General features: G+C 36.1%; 2 protein-coding genes across 2 annotated transcripts in view; one reads left to right on the forward strand and one right to left on the reverse strand.

Moving 5' to 3' along the window:
- Positions 1–6,241: 6,241 nt before the first annotated feature.
- Positions 6,242–9,653, reverse strand: LOC6569963 (putative serine protease K12H4.7). Its single transcript, XM_032741821.2, has 7 exons — positions 9,501–9,653; positions 9,196–9,437; positions 8,338–8,569; positions 7,816–8,003; positions 7,438–7,764; positions 7,146–7,375; positions 6,242–6,429 (listed from the first exon to the last, which is right to left on the reverse strand). The coding sequence occupies exons 1-6, from the start codon at positions 9,569–9,571 to the stop codon at positions 7,266–7,268; spliced, it is 1,170 nt and encodes a 389-aa protein (XP_032597712.1). The 5' UTR covers positions 9,572–9,653; the 3' UTR covers positions 6,242–6,429; positions 7,146–7,265.
- Positions 9,654–13,740: 4,087 nt separating this feature from the next.
- Positions 13,741–15,637, forward strand: part of LOC6570009 (IDLSRF-like peptide) — a 54,179-nt gene continuing 52,282 nt past the window's right edge. The window contains exon 1 of the mRNA XM_001996215.3: positions 13,741–13,811. The gene's annotated coding sequence lies outside the window, so the exon portion shown is untranslated. The remainder of the gene's footprint in view (positions 13,812–15,637) is intronic.

A 15,637-nucleotide genomic window follows, 5' to 3' on the forward strand; every position in this document is an offset into this window, starting at 1 on the left:
TAGGATCTAGGATCAGTAAAAATATCAATCCTTGTCTTAAATACAAATATACACGACACAATAATTTTTCTTACACTCTTGTCTTACAAGTGTTTCAGTAAAACATACTCCAGGAGTCTGTCAGCAATTTGTTTGCCATATTTTTCCTTGCCATTAACTTTGCAGCTTTACACAAACTCATGCGAATAATAAACTGGTAAAAATTATTTCACTGGCAAAATTGTGAGATATGGGTTCGATGAAGAAACTTCAAGGGCAACAACCCTGAGACTAGCCAAAGCAAAAGCTGTTGTTGTTGCTACTGTTGGGGTTGTTGTTGTTTCCATTGAATTTTTAAACTTGACGCTGACACCTGAGAATAGCTTTGTGTGTCACAGTGTCAAGGTGCCTGCAGAAAGCGTTTCACAGTTACTCTCAAACTCACAAAACGCAGCAGCTTGCGCTCATTTTTTGGGGGTGGCTGGCGTTGTTGAATCAGCCCCCATTATCAACTCCCAGCGTCGCGCTATCAGCAGCCCCATTAAAGCTGTCTCTCAGCGCATTGAGCACTGTCGAAGCCTTGCCACCTGTTACGAGTTCGCTCGAGCAACAGGATGCCATTCATAATAAAAGTTACCGTTGAGCCAAAGAGCGCGAGCTTTTTCCGGAGCGCATGCCCCAAATTGAGTGGGAAAAACTTCTAGCATTTAATATGAGAAAATATGAACATAGCGAAAAGTTACTCGGCCAAATGCCAAATGGCAAAACGTGGGTTGTAGCGATATTTTTATACCCTGTGGCCACGTCTGACTGATCTTATCTGTCAAGCGTGTCCCGTGAACATAAAATGATTGGTAATAAGCTTGAATTACAATCTATGTACATGTTTTGTTAAGCCCCCAGCGATAATACATAATTAAATATGCTTACATTTTCAAATTTATATTTAAAGTGTTGTTTTCGTTTTGTGTTTTATTTTTATTTTACAACCCTTTTTTGGTCAGTGCTAAGCACATTGGTGTACATTGCAAGCTTATTTTGTATTTTCTCTACCTACCCTTTCAGTAGGCCTTATTATTTACATGACTACAAGCAAACAATACAAAAAATTTAAGAAACAAATTAAATGGAGTGAATTAAAAAATAGCTCAGTTAGTATTATCCTTGAGATAATTATAACTAAAATAATTCAAATATATAAAAAAAAGAAAACACAAAACATCGCAATTGCTTCTGCGTGATGTGATGACAATGTTGTCTAGGGTTAAATTAATATTTCCTTAAATTTCATTGTCGTGGCACACTTATTATTGATGTTTCCGAAAATCTTTAATCTCTAAAGAGTGTAGTTCACAAATTAAAGTCAATTTTGTGAGTGTTGCTGCTGAAATGCGTATATTTGAAGACCATGGAGTAACACTTTTAGATTAAAACAGGAGCGAACGTTGTAGTCGGCCGTAACCGACTACGAAGTACTGTGATACCATAAGTTATTCCAGCGGATAAGTAACAAAGAAAAAGGTGGTTGTAGCCAAGAAGTAATGTCCAAGCTTGCATTTCAAATTGCGGTAGATATAAGCTAGTAATAAGTTTGGTAACTCTAGCTATTAAATTACGGGAGATATGGGGTTTTGGAAATTTTGGGGGCCGGAGTGGGCTTAGCCAAAAAATTATTAGAGGACGTTCCTAGTAATCTTCCTTCCAAGTCTGGTAAATAGCTATTAAATTACGGGAGATATAGGCTCCTGGGAATTTTGAAAGTGGGAGTGGGCGTGCCCAAAAAATAATTTTGGAGTACGATCTTAGTAATCTTACTTCCAGGTTTAACAACCGTATCTCTTAAATTGCTGGATATATAGCCTTTTATCGTCCTTGTGTGCGGGGGTGGGTGTTACTAGGGTGTTACTAGCACTATACCTTAAGATCTGGTGACTCTAGTTTTCAAATTGTGTGAGATATATAGTCTTATCGATTTACGCTAACAGGAGTATCGGTTTAAGGAGGGGGAGTGTGCGTGGTCATCCAATTCTTTATCGATCACTTAGGGGAGTTACCAGTAACATGCTTTTAAAATTCGGTGACCCAAGCCTACAAATTGTGGAAGATATGCGCATTTGAGATATTTAGAATTGAAGTTCCTGGGGGCGGCTGGTGTGGGCATGGTCTGAAAACTTATATGCCGATCCTTGGAGGAGGTTTCCAGCAAGTTACCTCCGCAGTTTGGTTACTCTATCTTTAGAATTTTGGGAGATATGCGGGCTTATCGATTTACACTTTCCGAAATATCGGCTTTGGCGATTATGAGCACAGGTGTGGGCGTGGCCATACAAATTTGTTATCGGCTTTTAAAGACTCTAACTCAAAAACTTCATAGAATATAGCCAAGGCGGTGGGCCTTGGGCGGCGGAGGTAAGCGTGACATATGCCAATCTTTGAAGGTCATCGAAAACAACCAGCCAACCAAACTTGGACTTTAGTCTTAAAATTGTGGGAGATATGCGGCTTTATCGGTATGTGAATCGATTTTATCGATTTCCTAGCCACCTGGTGGACGAAGCACTCTCATTTTTACACTTTGTCTGACGCGGGCACAGACCAGTTTATGTTCCAAGTTTCAAGGATCTCTACGGGGTTTGAAAAAAGTTGAGTTCATACAGACGGACAGACAGACAGCATGACGGACATTGCACAAAAGCAATATGCTGTGACACCTTCGGTATTAAAGTATAAACAATTAACTTTATAACCTTAAAAAATAAAATTTATTATCTAAGACTTCCGATAATTCAATGGGCCAGTCTTGTGATAAAGTACAATTTAGTCGACTCCAATAAATGAATAAATTACATCTAACAACATTTCAGCAATTTAATATCAGAAAAGCGAATTTGTTGTGAAACAGTTGCTTTCTTTTTGTATAGAAAGTGTAAGTACTTTCATTTTGAAGGATGGATATTAATGTTATTAAACCTATTTATTAATAAGCCTTCCTTTTTTATATTGTACTCTAGAGTACTAATATCTTTTGATAGTCAAGTTGTGGCTAAAATATCATGATGTGACCTCTCACTGCTTATTGCAGTCGGACTTATCTTCTTTTTTGTCTTGGTGAAAAAATTTGAAATTTTAACTTCTGAAAGATAAATTAAAGATTTAGCTTTGATTTGTACCAGGCCACTAGTATAGAAGCAATAATCTGACAATACACATATGCAATTCGCTTGTCGAGACAATGATACACAATTTCTTGCGGTAATTTTGTCGATATGACGCCTCCATGTATTGTCTGCTATTGGTAGTACTAAGAGTGTAACATAACATATATAAATTAACTGCAACTATGTACTTGACTTATAATATCAATATCGATCGATATCATTGGTGTGATATCCAGCTTGAAGCAGAAGAGCCGTTTTTGGAAGATGTATAATTAGTTTTGACTGCAGCAAAAAGCCATATTAAATTCACTGTCAACAAAGCTATTCAAGATATCGGAATTTGATGACTCTTATACGAACAAGCGACTTTTTACATCATTTGTATGTCAAATTCTGGAATGCGGGGGCTAATTATCTAAATAATGTAGCAAACTAAATTATATTTATTGTAAACGACTGCTTGCTTTACTTTATTCACAACGATTGAGCTTAGATATTATGTTTCAGTCTTAGTACTACACAGATAGACTACTGCTTATAGTAATTCCCTCCCGAATTAGTTGTCGTGCCGTGCTAGGTGTTATGTTTGTAGTTAAACTACTAAATGGTGAAATCGATTCCGTTGCGCTAATAAGCCAAATTAATTGTTATTTTTCTACCATTTACTTTTCCCTCTTTTTTAAACTAATAATTATTCCTTGAATGAACCTTTTCGAGAACTCTGTAATTAATACAAAATGTATTTTGAATGCGAAAATGTCAATCACGAGGCAAAGCGCTTTAAAAAGAGTTCGTAATGATAGAAATAGAGGACTCTGAGCATGATGGATTCATTGGATATCTTAACTGATTCATACTAACTATTGGAATTTTCACGCTTCATGTAATAAATGTTAAGCCAAATTTATATACCTTGATACCGAAATGATTATAGTATATCGGTTTTGTGCAATGTCCGCTATGTTGTCTGTCCGTCTGTATGAACTCAACTTTTTTCGACACCCTTAGAGATAGGGGCTTGAAACTTGGAACATATACTTGTCTGTGTCAGATAACATGTAAAAATAGAGTGCTACGTCCAGTTGGAGGCTAGGAAATCGATAAAATCGATATTCGCAAATCGATAAAGCCACATATTTCCCACAATTTTAAGGCTAAAGTCACCAATAGATTCATCAAATTTTAAAAGCATGTTACTGGTAACTCCTAAGAGATCGATAAAGAATTAGATGGCCACTCCCACTCCGCCTCTCAAAACCGATACACCTGTTAGTGTTAATCGATAAGGTCATATATCTTACACAATTTGAAAGCTAGTCACCAAATTTGAATGGTATATTGCTAGTAACACCCCTTCAAAGCTTGCACAGTATTTCTTTACTACACCCACCCTGTTTTTTGCTATTTGTTATCAGCTGGTATTACTTATTGTCTTAAAGTATTTTACAGTCGGTTACGCCCGATTGGAACGCTTTGTCTTGTTTTTCTTATGTTTTAAAAATATTACATTTTATTTTTGAGTTATTTATTAGTCGAAATTAAATAAATATATAAATAAAATTGTAAACACAAAAGTCTTCCATACAATAACTTATTTTTTACAGATAATTCCTGCGACAGCTTTTAATAGTCCAATTCGGTAGATTCTGATAAAAGTACTACTGCAAGTGTATATGAATATTGAACTTAAAGACTTACAACAGTTACATGAGTGTTATTTTTAAAATGACCATATACATTATACACACATAGCACTTGAAAATGATTGGTTCAGTTCGTTCGACATAATACGAGTACGTATTTTATGCATATATTGCAGGGCTTAAGTAGAACTGCACAGTCTGCAGATGTGAACTTATGCAAAATACAATTTTATTAATATGATGATCATTTTTGAAAGACGCAGTCGGGGCGGCGAGCTTTTATTGGATAATTCCGTCTTCAACCACTGAGAAAAGCAAAGGAAAAAGCAAAAACCAAAAAAAAAAACAGAACAAAAATTCACCATCTAGCTTAAATTCAAAATAATATAAAAACAAAAGCAAAAATAAAATTTCAGCGATAAAGAAATACGTCGAGGCTTAACGGGAACTGTGCGATTGAAGTATTTTGCAATTTTTGCGCAAGCAAAATACCGGAAATCGCAAGGGGCTTCGGAACAACAATAGCAACAATGTGCGACAATAATAATAAATTTTCATAGCTTCCCATTGCCGTTAAGCACCTCCCCTCCTCCTTCCGTTGGGTTGGAGCGACATATGAACATGCATATGGCTTGCACCCATTTCACATTTGAGTTGTAGAGGAAGTTTGGCTTCAATAATTCAACACCCAGTTCCATATTGTACGCAATCCTTCGCATTGAATAACACATAATTCTGTCTGCATGATAAACTTCTTTGCTCATTGGATCAGCCCGGACAAATAACTGATATGCCAATTACACTTTCAGCGCATTCTCCCGTCGAGCCAAAATATTAAAAATGTATGTTATCTTCAATATGCCTCGCTCTCTTTTCACAGTGCAGTGAAAATCATGTTATCCTGTGTCTGATGTGCCAACTTCCTGGCTTCTTGTGCGTGGCATTGACGTTGCGTATACGCCATGCTGACGTGGAAAAGCTTTAAGCCAGCGATACTTTCTGGGCATAAAGTGTGTTGCCAAAAGCGTGGGTAAATGTCACTGATTAGATTCTTATATTACAAAGGCGATAAAATAATAAAGCGTTGCGAGTTGACACATGCAATATGTTGTTTCCTTTAGTGAGAAAACATTAAATTCAAGCTGTTGTTTGCATATTGTGTAAATATAGTTAATTTGAGGTTCACTCAGAAAAAAAATTACACCCATTTGTTAAAAAACTGCTTACTTATTTGCGTGGCTTCATAAATATGTTATATTTACATTTGAATGCTGATATTAGTTGGCGCTGCCAAGCATGGTGCCTTTGTGCGGATATTGTGGAGGAGGTGCGTGCATCCATTAGGTATCCATGACGTATAGTGGCTTCTCACTATTTTTTTTTTTTGTTCAAAATCATACCTCCTAAACTAATGAAGAATTCTTCATAATTTAAAAAGCATATGCTTTAAAATGAGTGCGCATCTAGGGGGCGTCACGTCATGACGTCATGCCAGTCCGGGAACAGATTCTACTGCCGGAGAATGATAAGTTTTCTCGTCTGGCAGCAGCAGCGCTAGCGCGTCAATGTTTGGCAGCTACGGAATTTTGTCAGTGAGGACGTCCAATTGGAGGAGTAGCTTGAAGTACCCGTCAGATCCGAGAGTATGTCTAGTTGTAAAGGAACTTTTTACTTGGGTACAAAGAAAGTTAAATTTTTGTTACTCTATTCTTATTAAACATACGTATTTTAAAATGTCGCATAAACAAACACTTTGGATAGTTAATAAATATTTATAATATAATTTGAAAATCCATACCTACGCAAACTTCCCACAACAGCTTAACATTAACATTAACAGTCGAGAAATCAAAGCGAATTTTCTTAATTTCAGAAATAATTTTTTAAATAAAGGTTTGTAGCTATACTTTTTATAAATATTTTCTATTGTTAAGAAATCAATTGTTTTATAAAAGTAATGAAAAAGTTCTTGTTTTCCGGTAGTGTTTCAAAATTTGATAGAAATTTTTATTAATAATAAATATGTGGGCTCAATAGAAGCTGGGGTAAGTCTGACCACAGGTTACCTCGAAGTCGGCACACTTTATACTAGATCATTTTCACTTGTGGAATTTTCACATTGCCAATCCTTTAAAAAGCGAACTGGTTCCACTGGACTAGTTCATTATGGAGCGACTGCAAAACTAACAAACAAAGTGAATACCAACAAATATAAGTGCATGTTCCTAATCAACAGAAATGACTTTGTCAATTCCCCAGGCTTGGCAAACAATTCGCTAACACAAACTCACACACGCACAGACTCTAACACCTACAGACTCACACATACTTACGCATGAGAGGACGAAACACTTATCTCACTTACGTTCAAGTGTCACTCAATTTGTCTTTGTTTGCCCAGGGCCAGTGAGCAACGCCTAAGGGAAATTTCCGTGTGAAGAAATTGTTGTTTATTTAATAATGGATAAGAGCACTTCAAGCCATTTCATGATGCAACGTGTCTCCGCAAAAAGGACATGATGCGCAGCTTGACCAGATTCATCTGCACACTGTCCCGCACATTAACGCTGGCCAGGTCCTCCACATGCGAGTATCCTGCTCGCCGCAATCAAAAGGATTTAATGCACAGCTTACATAGCTAATTGGTGTCAACTTACCGGCTATAATCACAGCCTGATTGCCAAGTTGATGCCCCAATGCTCGCCATGGATCCAATTCGCCATGCGTGAAGAACAGTTCTCGGTAAACCACGCTTTGGTTAAATTCAAACCCACCGAACTGGGCATTCATTTCTGCAATGCCCATGGCCAGCGCTGCCGGTGTCTGGCCTGGTCCAAATGTATCACGACACAGCTGCTCAAAGTACCACACAGGCACCTGACTACCAAAGGACATGCAGGATGATGCACTGGTGCTGCAGTTGGTAGTGGTGGTGGTGGTGTACCATCCAAATTGGTTGCAAGTCTGATAGAACCATGCGCGCGCTGCAAAGAAGTTTTGATTTGCAAGTTACTGTGTTCCACTCATTCACTTACTGCCTGTGCTGCGATCCGAAACATCGCTGAACACCTCCAACATTGCCTTATAGCTGAAATCCTGACAGCGGAATTCCCTGAGCCGTTTGTCATCACCCGAGTATAGCCGCTCCAGAAAACGTTCCAGGGCCAGCTCATCGCTCGAGTGCAGCGACATGAGCGTATTGCAAAGTGCCGGAATATATTCGCTTAGAAATATAATTGAACAATTTATTAATTGGCGAACTACACTGAGAAAAAATCGCTATAAAATTTAGAAAATCGCTCTAAGAGGAAAGTCGTGCAGATAGCCAGAAAGAAATTATTTCTAAATATGTCCTAAAATTACAATAATCATTTTTTTCTATGCTGAAAATTATTAAGTTTTATGAGAAAATGCCGTGGAATTACGAAAAATAATTTTCAAAAATATAATTTTTGAATAATAAATTAAGTTACCCTTGGTGATTTTCTACATTATGTGGCGATTTTTTTCCGACTATAAATGCAAAGCTACCTGCATCAAGCATGAACGAGACACACCTGTAACTCTGCACAACCAATGCAAAGTAATTGCCAATGCCATTGAAGAAGGATATGCGATCCAGCAAATCACTTGCATTAAAACTCGCGCATGCATCCAGTCTTTCAAGTAATTTACTTATTTTATTCGTGTTGAATAACTTTACCAAGTGGTTAAATCCATTCTCTAGACGTTGTGTACAATTATGGCCATAGGTCAGGTTAATCGAGTTTCCGACGAATTGCATGTATTCTGGAAGCAACACACAATCAAATTTAATATTAATATATTTGGATTAATAATACTTCTTTTTGTTTCTTAATAAGGAACGAATTATTACATTTTTTTTTATTATTAGATAGATTAGTCTGGTTATATTTTGCTATTGATGTAGCAAAGCTACATTTGATACATAATCTACATAGGGACAAGAAATCTGATTAGATACTTTCTTAGAGGAGAGCAACCTCCCATTCCTATTGTCTGACCAAAGAATGTTAAATTATTTTCTTCCCGATACTATTAAAATGCTAACATTTTCTATTACTTTCCATCTCAAGAATTTCGGATTTCACAGAGAAGATTTCCAAATAACTCTAAAATCGAACGCAGAGTGTATCACCCAGATATATAAGATATATACTTTATGAAGTAATTGGTATGAAGTGCAAAACTAGCTCCATATAACTTAGAAAACAACTTAAAAATCTTTTGCTAAAATTAAGAGAAATAAAAGACGAGATTTTATAAACGACGAAGTCTACGAAGTTATTTTTCTGCAAAATCGAAATCTTGGCAATTTTTTAAATGTCTGGGCGATCAATTTTTTTCTTAATGTAAACCCAAATAAATTGTAGGAGATGAGAAGCTCTACTTACCGTAAAAATTAGCTTTGGCAAGCAACGGAGCACTGGAAGCCCAGCTTGCAGTTACAAGTTCTGGATAAAGTTGCGTCATCCAAGCTACCATGCTGCCGGAGTAGGATCCACCAATTAGGATTACCTTGGAGTGTGTTAGATTGGCGGAGTGTGACTTCTGATATCGGATAAAGCACGCAAGATCTGCCAAGGCTTGATGCAGATTCAAATGCTTAAGATTCTCCAAAGACATGCTATTATGGCTTGAGCTAAGAAAGGCATATTTGATTTAATTTTAAATTTGTATTTTAAAATAGCTAACTTACTTATGTGGCAAACTTTGGCCGTAGTATCGATGCTCAGTATAGAATAGAATGCCCGCATTTTCCACGGCCATATCGTGTGTAAGACCCGTGCTCAGCAGACCCGGCGTAATCGTCCATTCGCCGCCTACAAATATGTAAATTGGTCCCTGAGGCTTGTGATATTTGTCATTGCGAAGATAGCGCTGAAAGGAAGAAATTCTATCTAGAGTCTAATTTGTGATTCATATCGATTGTCTACTCACCATTTGCCAGGTTTTATTATTAAGCTCATCAAAGTGATCGAGTTTTTGACTTAGCCAAAGTTCCTGTACTGGAGCAGCATCACTTTTCGAATAGCTTCCTGAACTGGGCTCCTGCAGCAGTAGCTCCAAAGTATAACGATAGGCATTAAAAGTAAATTGCTCCGCAAAAGTGCTCACTAATATTGTGACGAGATAGAAACACTTCATAGTGTTGTGGACAGCTCTTGACTGAAGTTATTGACCCAGATCGATTGTCGTTTTATAAAGCGTGAAGCGTTGCACTTATTGCCCCTATAGATAGTTGCAAATTTATGTAAATTATCTTACTATCGTAACACAAATAATATGAAGAAATGTAACATTAATAGAGCAAATTAAAATATATCTGCTGATAAGTAATTTTATTTATTTATTTAAAACATTTCCAATTCGCTGCAGACAGACTACACGCAAACTTAACTAAAAAGAATTTATATGATGTTCTGATCAAAAAGTATTTTGCATTTTTAATGTAAAATTAAAATATAATATTATCTTGCACTCCAGCTAAAAATTGTTATTTATTACTGTAATTTTTGGTGCAAATTTAATAGTTTTATGATTATTAATTTAAAGTTGAATAATATCAATCGACTCAATACAAAGGAAATACAAAGATAAAAAGTAAAATAAATTAAATTATAAATAAAAAGGAATATTGAAGTTTATATATATATAAAATAAGATATTAAGATTTTTGGGATATTTTAATGTAAAATGATCTAGCATTTGTGTCAATATTGGGGTTAAATAAATAAAAATTAACTATATATACGAATCAACGAAAGTAGATTTTTTTTGTTCTTTCAAATTATATTTATTTATAATAATCAACTATGGTCAACTTTGTCATAAATACTTAGTTTTGTAATATAGTTGTAAAGACATTTATTGCAATTCTTCAAATATTTAAATATCGATTTTGGCTATACCTTTAAAATAATACAATCTGAATAATGCGACTTCGATATATGATCCTGCATATTTAAAAATACTTTTACCCAGGGAAAATATATTTGAAATTCTCTCTAATTTATTAATTTATGTGAAACTAAATGAACTGCTTCATTAATCAGTTCACAATGCTTTCTGACCTAATCGGCCTGCATAGATATGTCATCTTTGACGTTCTTTCGTTTTATGGATAAATTAGTGCGTCCCAGTTGAGGTAAATAAATCCTAAATATTGTTCATAATACAAAAGTTTGCTTCCATCAAAGAGTGTGCGATAAGGGCAAATTAAGTTTCCCCTTAGTACCTTTAATAGAATTGCCATAACAAGCCATGCAGCCCAAAAGACAAACAAAGAAATGACACTGCCAAAGCTCTCCTTCTGCCCACATGACCTTAATTTACTCACACATGGTTTTGAGTGTAACGCCAACGCACTGTAAGAGAAAACATCGAGCACTCCGAAATGCCCCTAGAATATTTTTATTGGAGCGAATCAGCGTTAGCCTGGGCAGCCCACAAGGCAATCTATTGGGTTTGGCTGTTGTCCGTAGTTGTGTGGGCCGAGATTTCTGCGTGGGCAGCAAATTGGGCGGGTCGGGCACAAGCCGGCGTTCTCTTCTATGAGTCATTTTCTGTTGTTTTATTCTCTTATTGCTTTCCACTCAGCGAATCGCTCAGTTGGCGCTGTCGCTCAAATTATAAGCTGGCTCTGGGTTAAATTTCAGTAAAATGTGTTTTTGTTCATTAGCCAGTGCGGGAAGTCCAAAATTACACACACTCGTTACTAATTAATATTTACTGCTTTAATTAGGAGCACAAGTATTTAGTGGATGTGTGTTGAGTGTGTGTGGATCTGTGCGAGTATGTTAATAGCTGGGTATTCTGGGTGTTGGGAGTGTCAAGTACTCGAGTGGCTTCTTCAGTGATGCATATCGTTGTGACCTTGAGAGTTGCGCCCTTCCATTTATGTTCCAATGGTAATTGATATGCTCATCGGTTCATCAAAGGTATTTCTAACAGAGATACTCTTTAGGAGGGTATTGCGTTTATGTCACACAACTTATTGCAAGACACATTTTCAGAATGAAAAGCCGAGGTTGAATCGACAACACTAAGCGCAAATACACTCTGCGAAACTCGATCAATCAGTGATAATTTAAGCCGTTTAGACCATCGAAATTAAATCGTATTTTATCACAAAATACCACATTTTGCCACTCCTGGGTCCAGGATGAATGTTCTTTTGCAAAATAGAATCTGGTTACTTGGTGTGCCTTCGTTAATACTGGCTTTGCTTTATTTATTTTTTTCTAAACCAATTGATCATTGGTTGATCAAATTTGTTGAACACGATGTTTCGATACTTGTAACCTTAAACCAAATAGAAATTTAGTCTGTAAGATTGCAAATTTTTGCGTATGTGATCTCAGCTATCTCCTCAGGCTAGCGTGTTTTTTCCTTTCCCATTCCAAATTGTTGTAAGCAACTTTCTAACTGTAAAATATCCCATTCAAAGAACTTGCATGTAACTTTATAACTATCTACTTTTCCTAAGACTAGAGAGTGACTCCTTTTAATCGAATTTCGCACCCAAGCTTGCTCAAAAACACAAATATGCAAATATTTTGGAAATAACTAACTGCTCAAGCTGCGTAAACAAGATCCTCTTAGTTTTTTTTAGCACCTTAAACACGAGTGCCTTTAATCGAATTTCGCTGAGTGTATATGCATGAGCAGCATCACTAGCCGAGTAGATATACCCATGTCTTTCTATGTAAACTATTCTCTTATTATCTGGTTGCTGCAGGCACTATATATGTCAATATGTAATATGTTCTTGTATAAAAAACTTGTATCATGTTAAACTAACTGAAATCTCAAGTTACGCTTGTTATTATGGTCAACATCAATATCGACCACTGCAGTCAGAAGAAATGAAGCGCAAATCCTCCTGAAAACCAGAAAATTTGTGTAATGCTTGGAAATAATTTCTAAATATGCGAGACAATTTCTTAAAACTACAAGGTTTTTTTTTCCTATTTTTCACAAATATATTTCTTAACAATAGCAAATATTTCGTAAAAGTATAGATACAAGCACTCTAATTTTTCTAAGTTTTAGAATAATTTTACCTGGAATTGGGAATAGAAAAACATTGTATTTTAGAAAGACACAACATTCGATTTGAGAATCATATTTAATTTTAATTTAATTTAAGTAATATCCAAAAGTATAGCGAATTTCAAACTTCAGGGCGATTTATTTTCTGACTGTGTATCTGCGTCGGTCGGTTTTTTAGAAATGCAGTACAATTTTGATTATTCCAGAATTTTGACTCCGCTTTGCTAGTTTATGTAATCTTCGGAGTACTTAAGATAATCGTTCTTCCATTTTTTTCTTATGGACTTATCGTATGGGCGAAAACTAATCGAAATTTAGTTTTTATTGTTTTATTTTTCATCTGAATATTACATATTTCTATTTCGGCCTATTTAACTTTCTTGTTAACTTCAACTTAGTTGAATGCCATACCGAATGCCATACCTGATAAGCAAAGTATTTAAAATAATCTAATGTAGCAATTGACTAGTATGAATGCCAATATAAAATTGTATAAAATAGATAAATAGAATATAACGTGTTGGTAGATTTTGCGAAATGAATAAAAGTTTAGCCAAAGTGAATATTTGCAAATAGTAGTTTTCATTGTTGTTCTTCAAAGTTGCCGCGAACATCAAATCAAGCATTCGCCAGTGTAACAACTTGTTGTAATGTGCGTGCCTCAAGCGAACTCTCTCGCATCACCTTTGCACTTCACAATGGCCGCAGAGCCACAGAGCAGCAGCAACAGTGAGTCAAAGAGCAGACCGCATGCTTCACGAACTGCGCTCGCGTTTCACTCAGGGTTGAGGAATCGCGTAGGCGATTGAGACATACTCGACGCTCGATGTCCTTTTGAGTGGAATGCAGCTCATAAAAGACGCAGTCAATGCGCTCAACGCTTCAGTCGAGTTTGAAACTTACACTCAAGCGGAGTTGTAAATAGTTGTTCGAGTTTTTTGGCTCGTACTCAAACGTACTGTGACCAAGTTTTAATCCCACACACATCCGCATATATTACATATACACATATAAATAGTTCTGCAAACAGAAATGCATAAAAGAAAAACTAGATTATAAAAATTAAAAACATAAGTAAAAAGGCCGCGTGTTTTTCAACTCGCATTCATTTTTTGTGGATGTGTGCTTTTGCGTGCGTGTGTTTATCTGTGTGAATGTATGTGTGTGTGATACAGTAAAGCGCATAAATTTGGAATCTTCTTCGTAGTGAGTTTGTTAAAGACAAATCAAGTGACAAAAGTTGACAACAAAAATATCAAATTTCCACGCTTATCTGTCTTTTCATGGCTGAGTGTGTGTGAGAGTGTGTGTGTGTGTGTGTCGAAGAATTGAATTCAAGAACAGCCGTTGTACACATTATTTACCCCAGCAGAGTTAGTCTCAGCCTCACTTCTAGCCTCGTTAGTCCCCGCTTTACTCATGTGTGTGTGTGTGTTTCTTGTGCTTTGAATAACAACACGCAGAGTTGTTGATTGTTGCCTGCTTTTGTGCACGTTTTTTGTTGCTATGCCTCTTCTCATTTGAGCCGCCCCCTCCACTGACGGCACCTGTTAAATTATGCATTAAGAAAACGGAACAGCGCACCCCAAAAAACACTCCACAAGCGCCATAAAAAATATAAATATAATAAGACTGAAAAAATGCTGCGAATATAAAGCTCAAATTTTCTGTACTTGTTGTTCTTGTATTTTTTTTTTAGTATCGGGCAGTCGGTGTCTTTGTCGGTTGGATATATTTTACTTACATATTATGCAAATGAATGCTTCTTTGTGATTTTTGCAGCTGCCTCTGCAGCTATTTTTTACATTTCTTAACCTTAAAGCTGCCTATAAGGCCCCAAAAACATATGCCTTGCTTTCGCTTCCTGTTTAAGTTTAAGTTTGGTCGTATCTACAATTTCTGATCAGCGTATATATATACATACAAAAATGTACACTTTATTTTTTTTATTCCCATTTTTTTTTATGATTTTTTATTTCCAATGGGCATCAGATCACTACATTTACTTTTTTGACACTTCCAAATCAGTGCCAGAATTTTTCGCACATTGGTTTGATTGGGTTTTTTTCTGGTTTGTGTCCAGATGTTGGATAATTTTGCAATTATAAAACCACGGAAATGTTATATATCTTAAAAGTAATTCTTATTTTATAATTTATGCGTAATATTTTTTACTTTTAATATATATATACTTTTATATAATATATACTTTTGTGTCGACTGAGTTTAGTTGACATAAAATAAATAAATAATTAAAATTGTTTTTAATTTTTACCAGCTTTATCCGTTTGGCCTTCAGTGAACTCAGTCACAAGTTATGGTCAAGTACGTCTCACACCACTTATTAAAACAATTTGTGTCACTTTGTCTGGCAGCATTTTTACCACCTCAAAAATAAGTCCCTTACTTTCCTACTTTATGGCCCGTCTGCTTCTGCTTCGGTTTCCGTTTCTGTTTCTGTGCAATTCTATGCCCCTGTGGCCTATCTTACTATTTGGCAATGTGGCTTCGCTTTTATCAGCGGTGCAAACACGTCTTAAAATATTTCGCTTCTTAGGCCTCTGGTGTATATAATTTGGTCGCAAATTGTGTTTCCACTGGTGTTGAATGTGACATGAGCCACATTTCTGTTACTCAACATGGAATTCTTTATTATTGAATCGTTTGCACAAAACTTTTATTTGAGTTTATTAAAGAACTCTGACATAATCTGGATGTGGCTCATGTATGCTTGGGAATTGTCAGGAGTTTTAACAGTGGTCTTCCTACGGATATGCTCCA

The sequence above is a fragment of the Drosophila grimshawi genome, unplaced genomic scaffold, assembly GCF_018153295.1.
Source record: "Drosophila grimshawi isolate 15287-2541.00 unplaced genomic scaffold, ASM1815329v1 contig_545, whole genome shotgun sequence".
Taxonomy (NCBI): Eukaryota; Metazoa; Arthropoda; class Insecta; order Diptera; family Drosophilidae; genus Drosophila; species Drosophila grimshawi.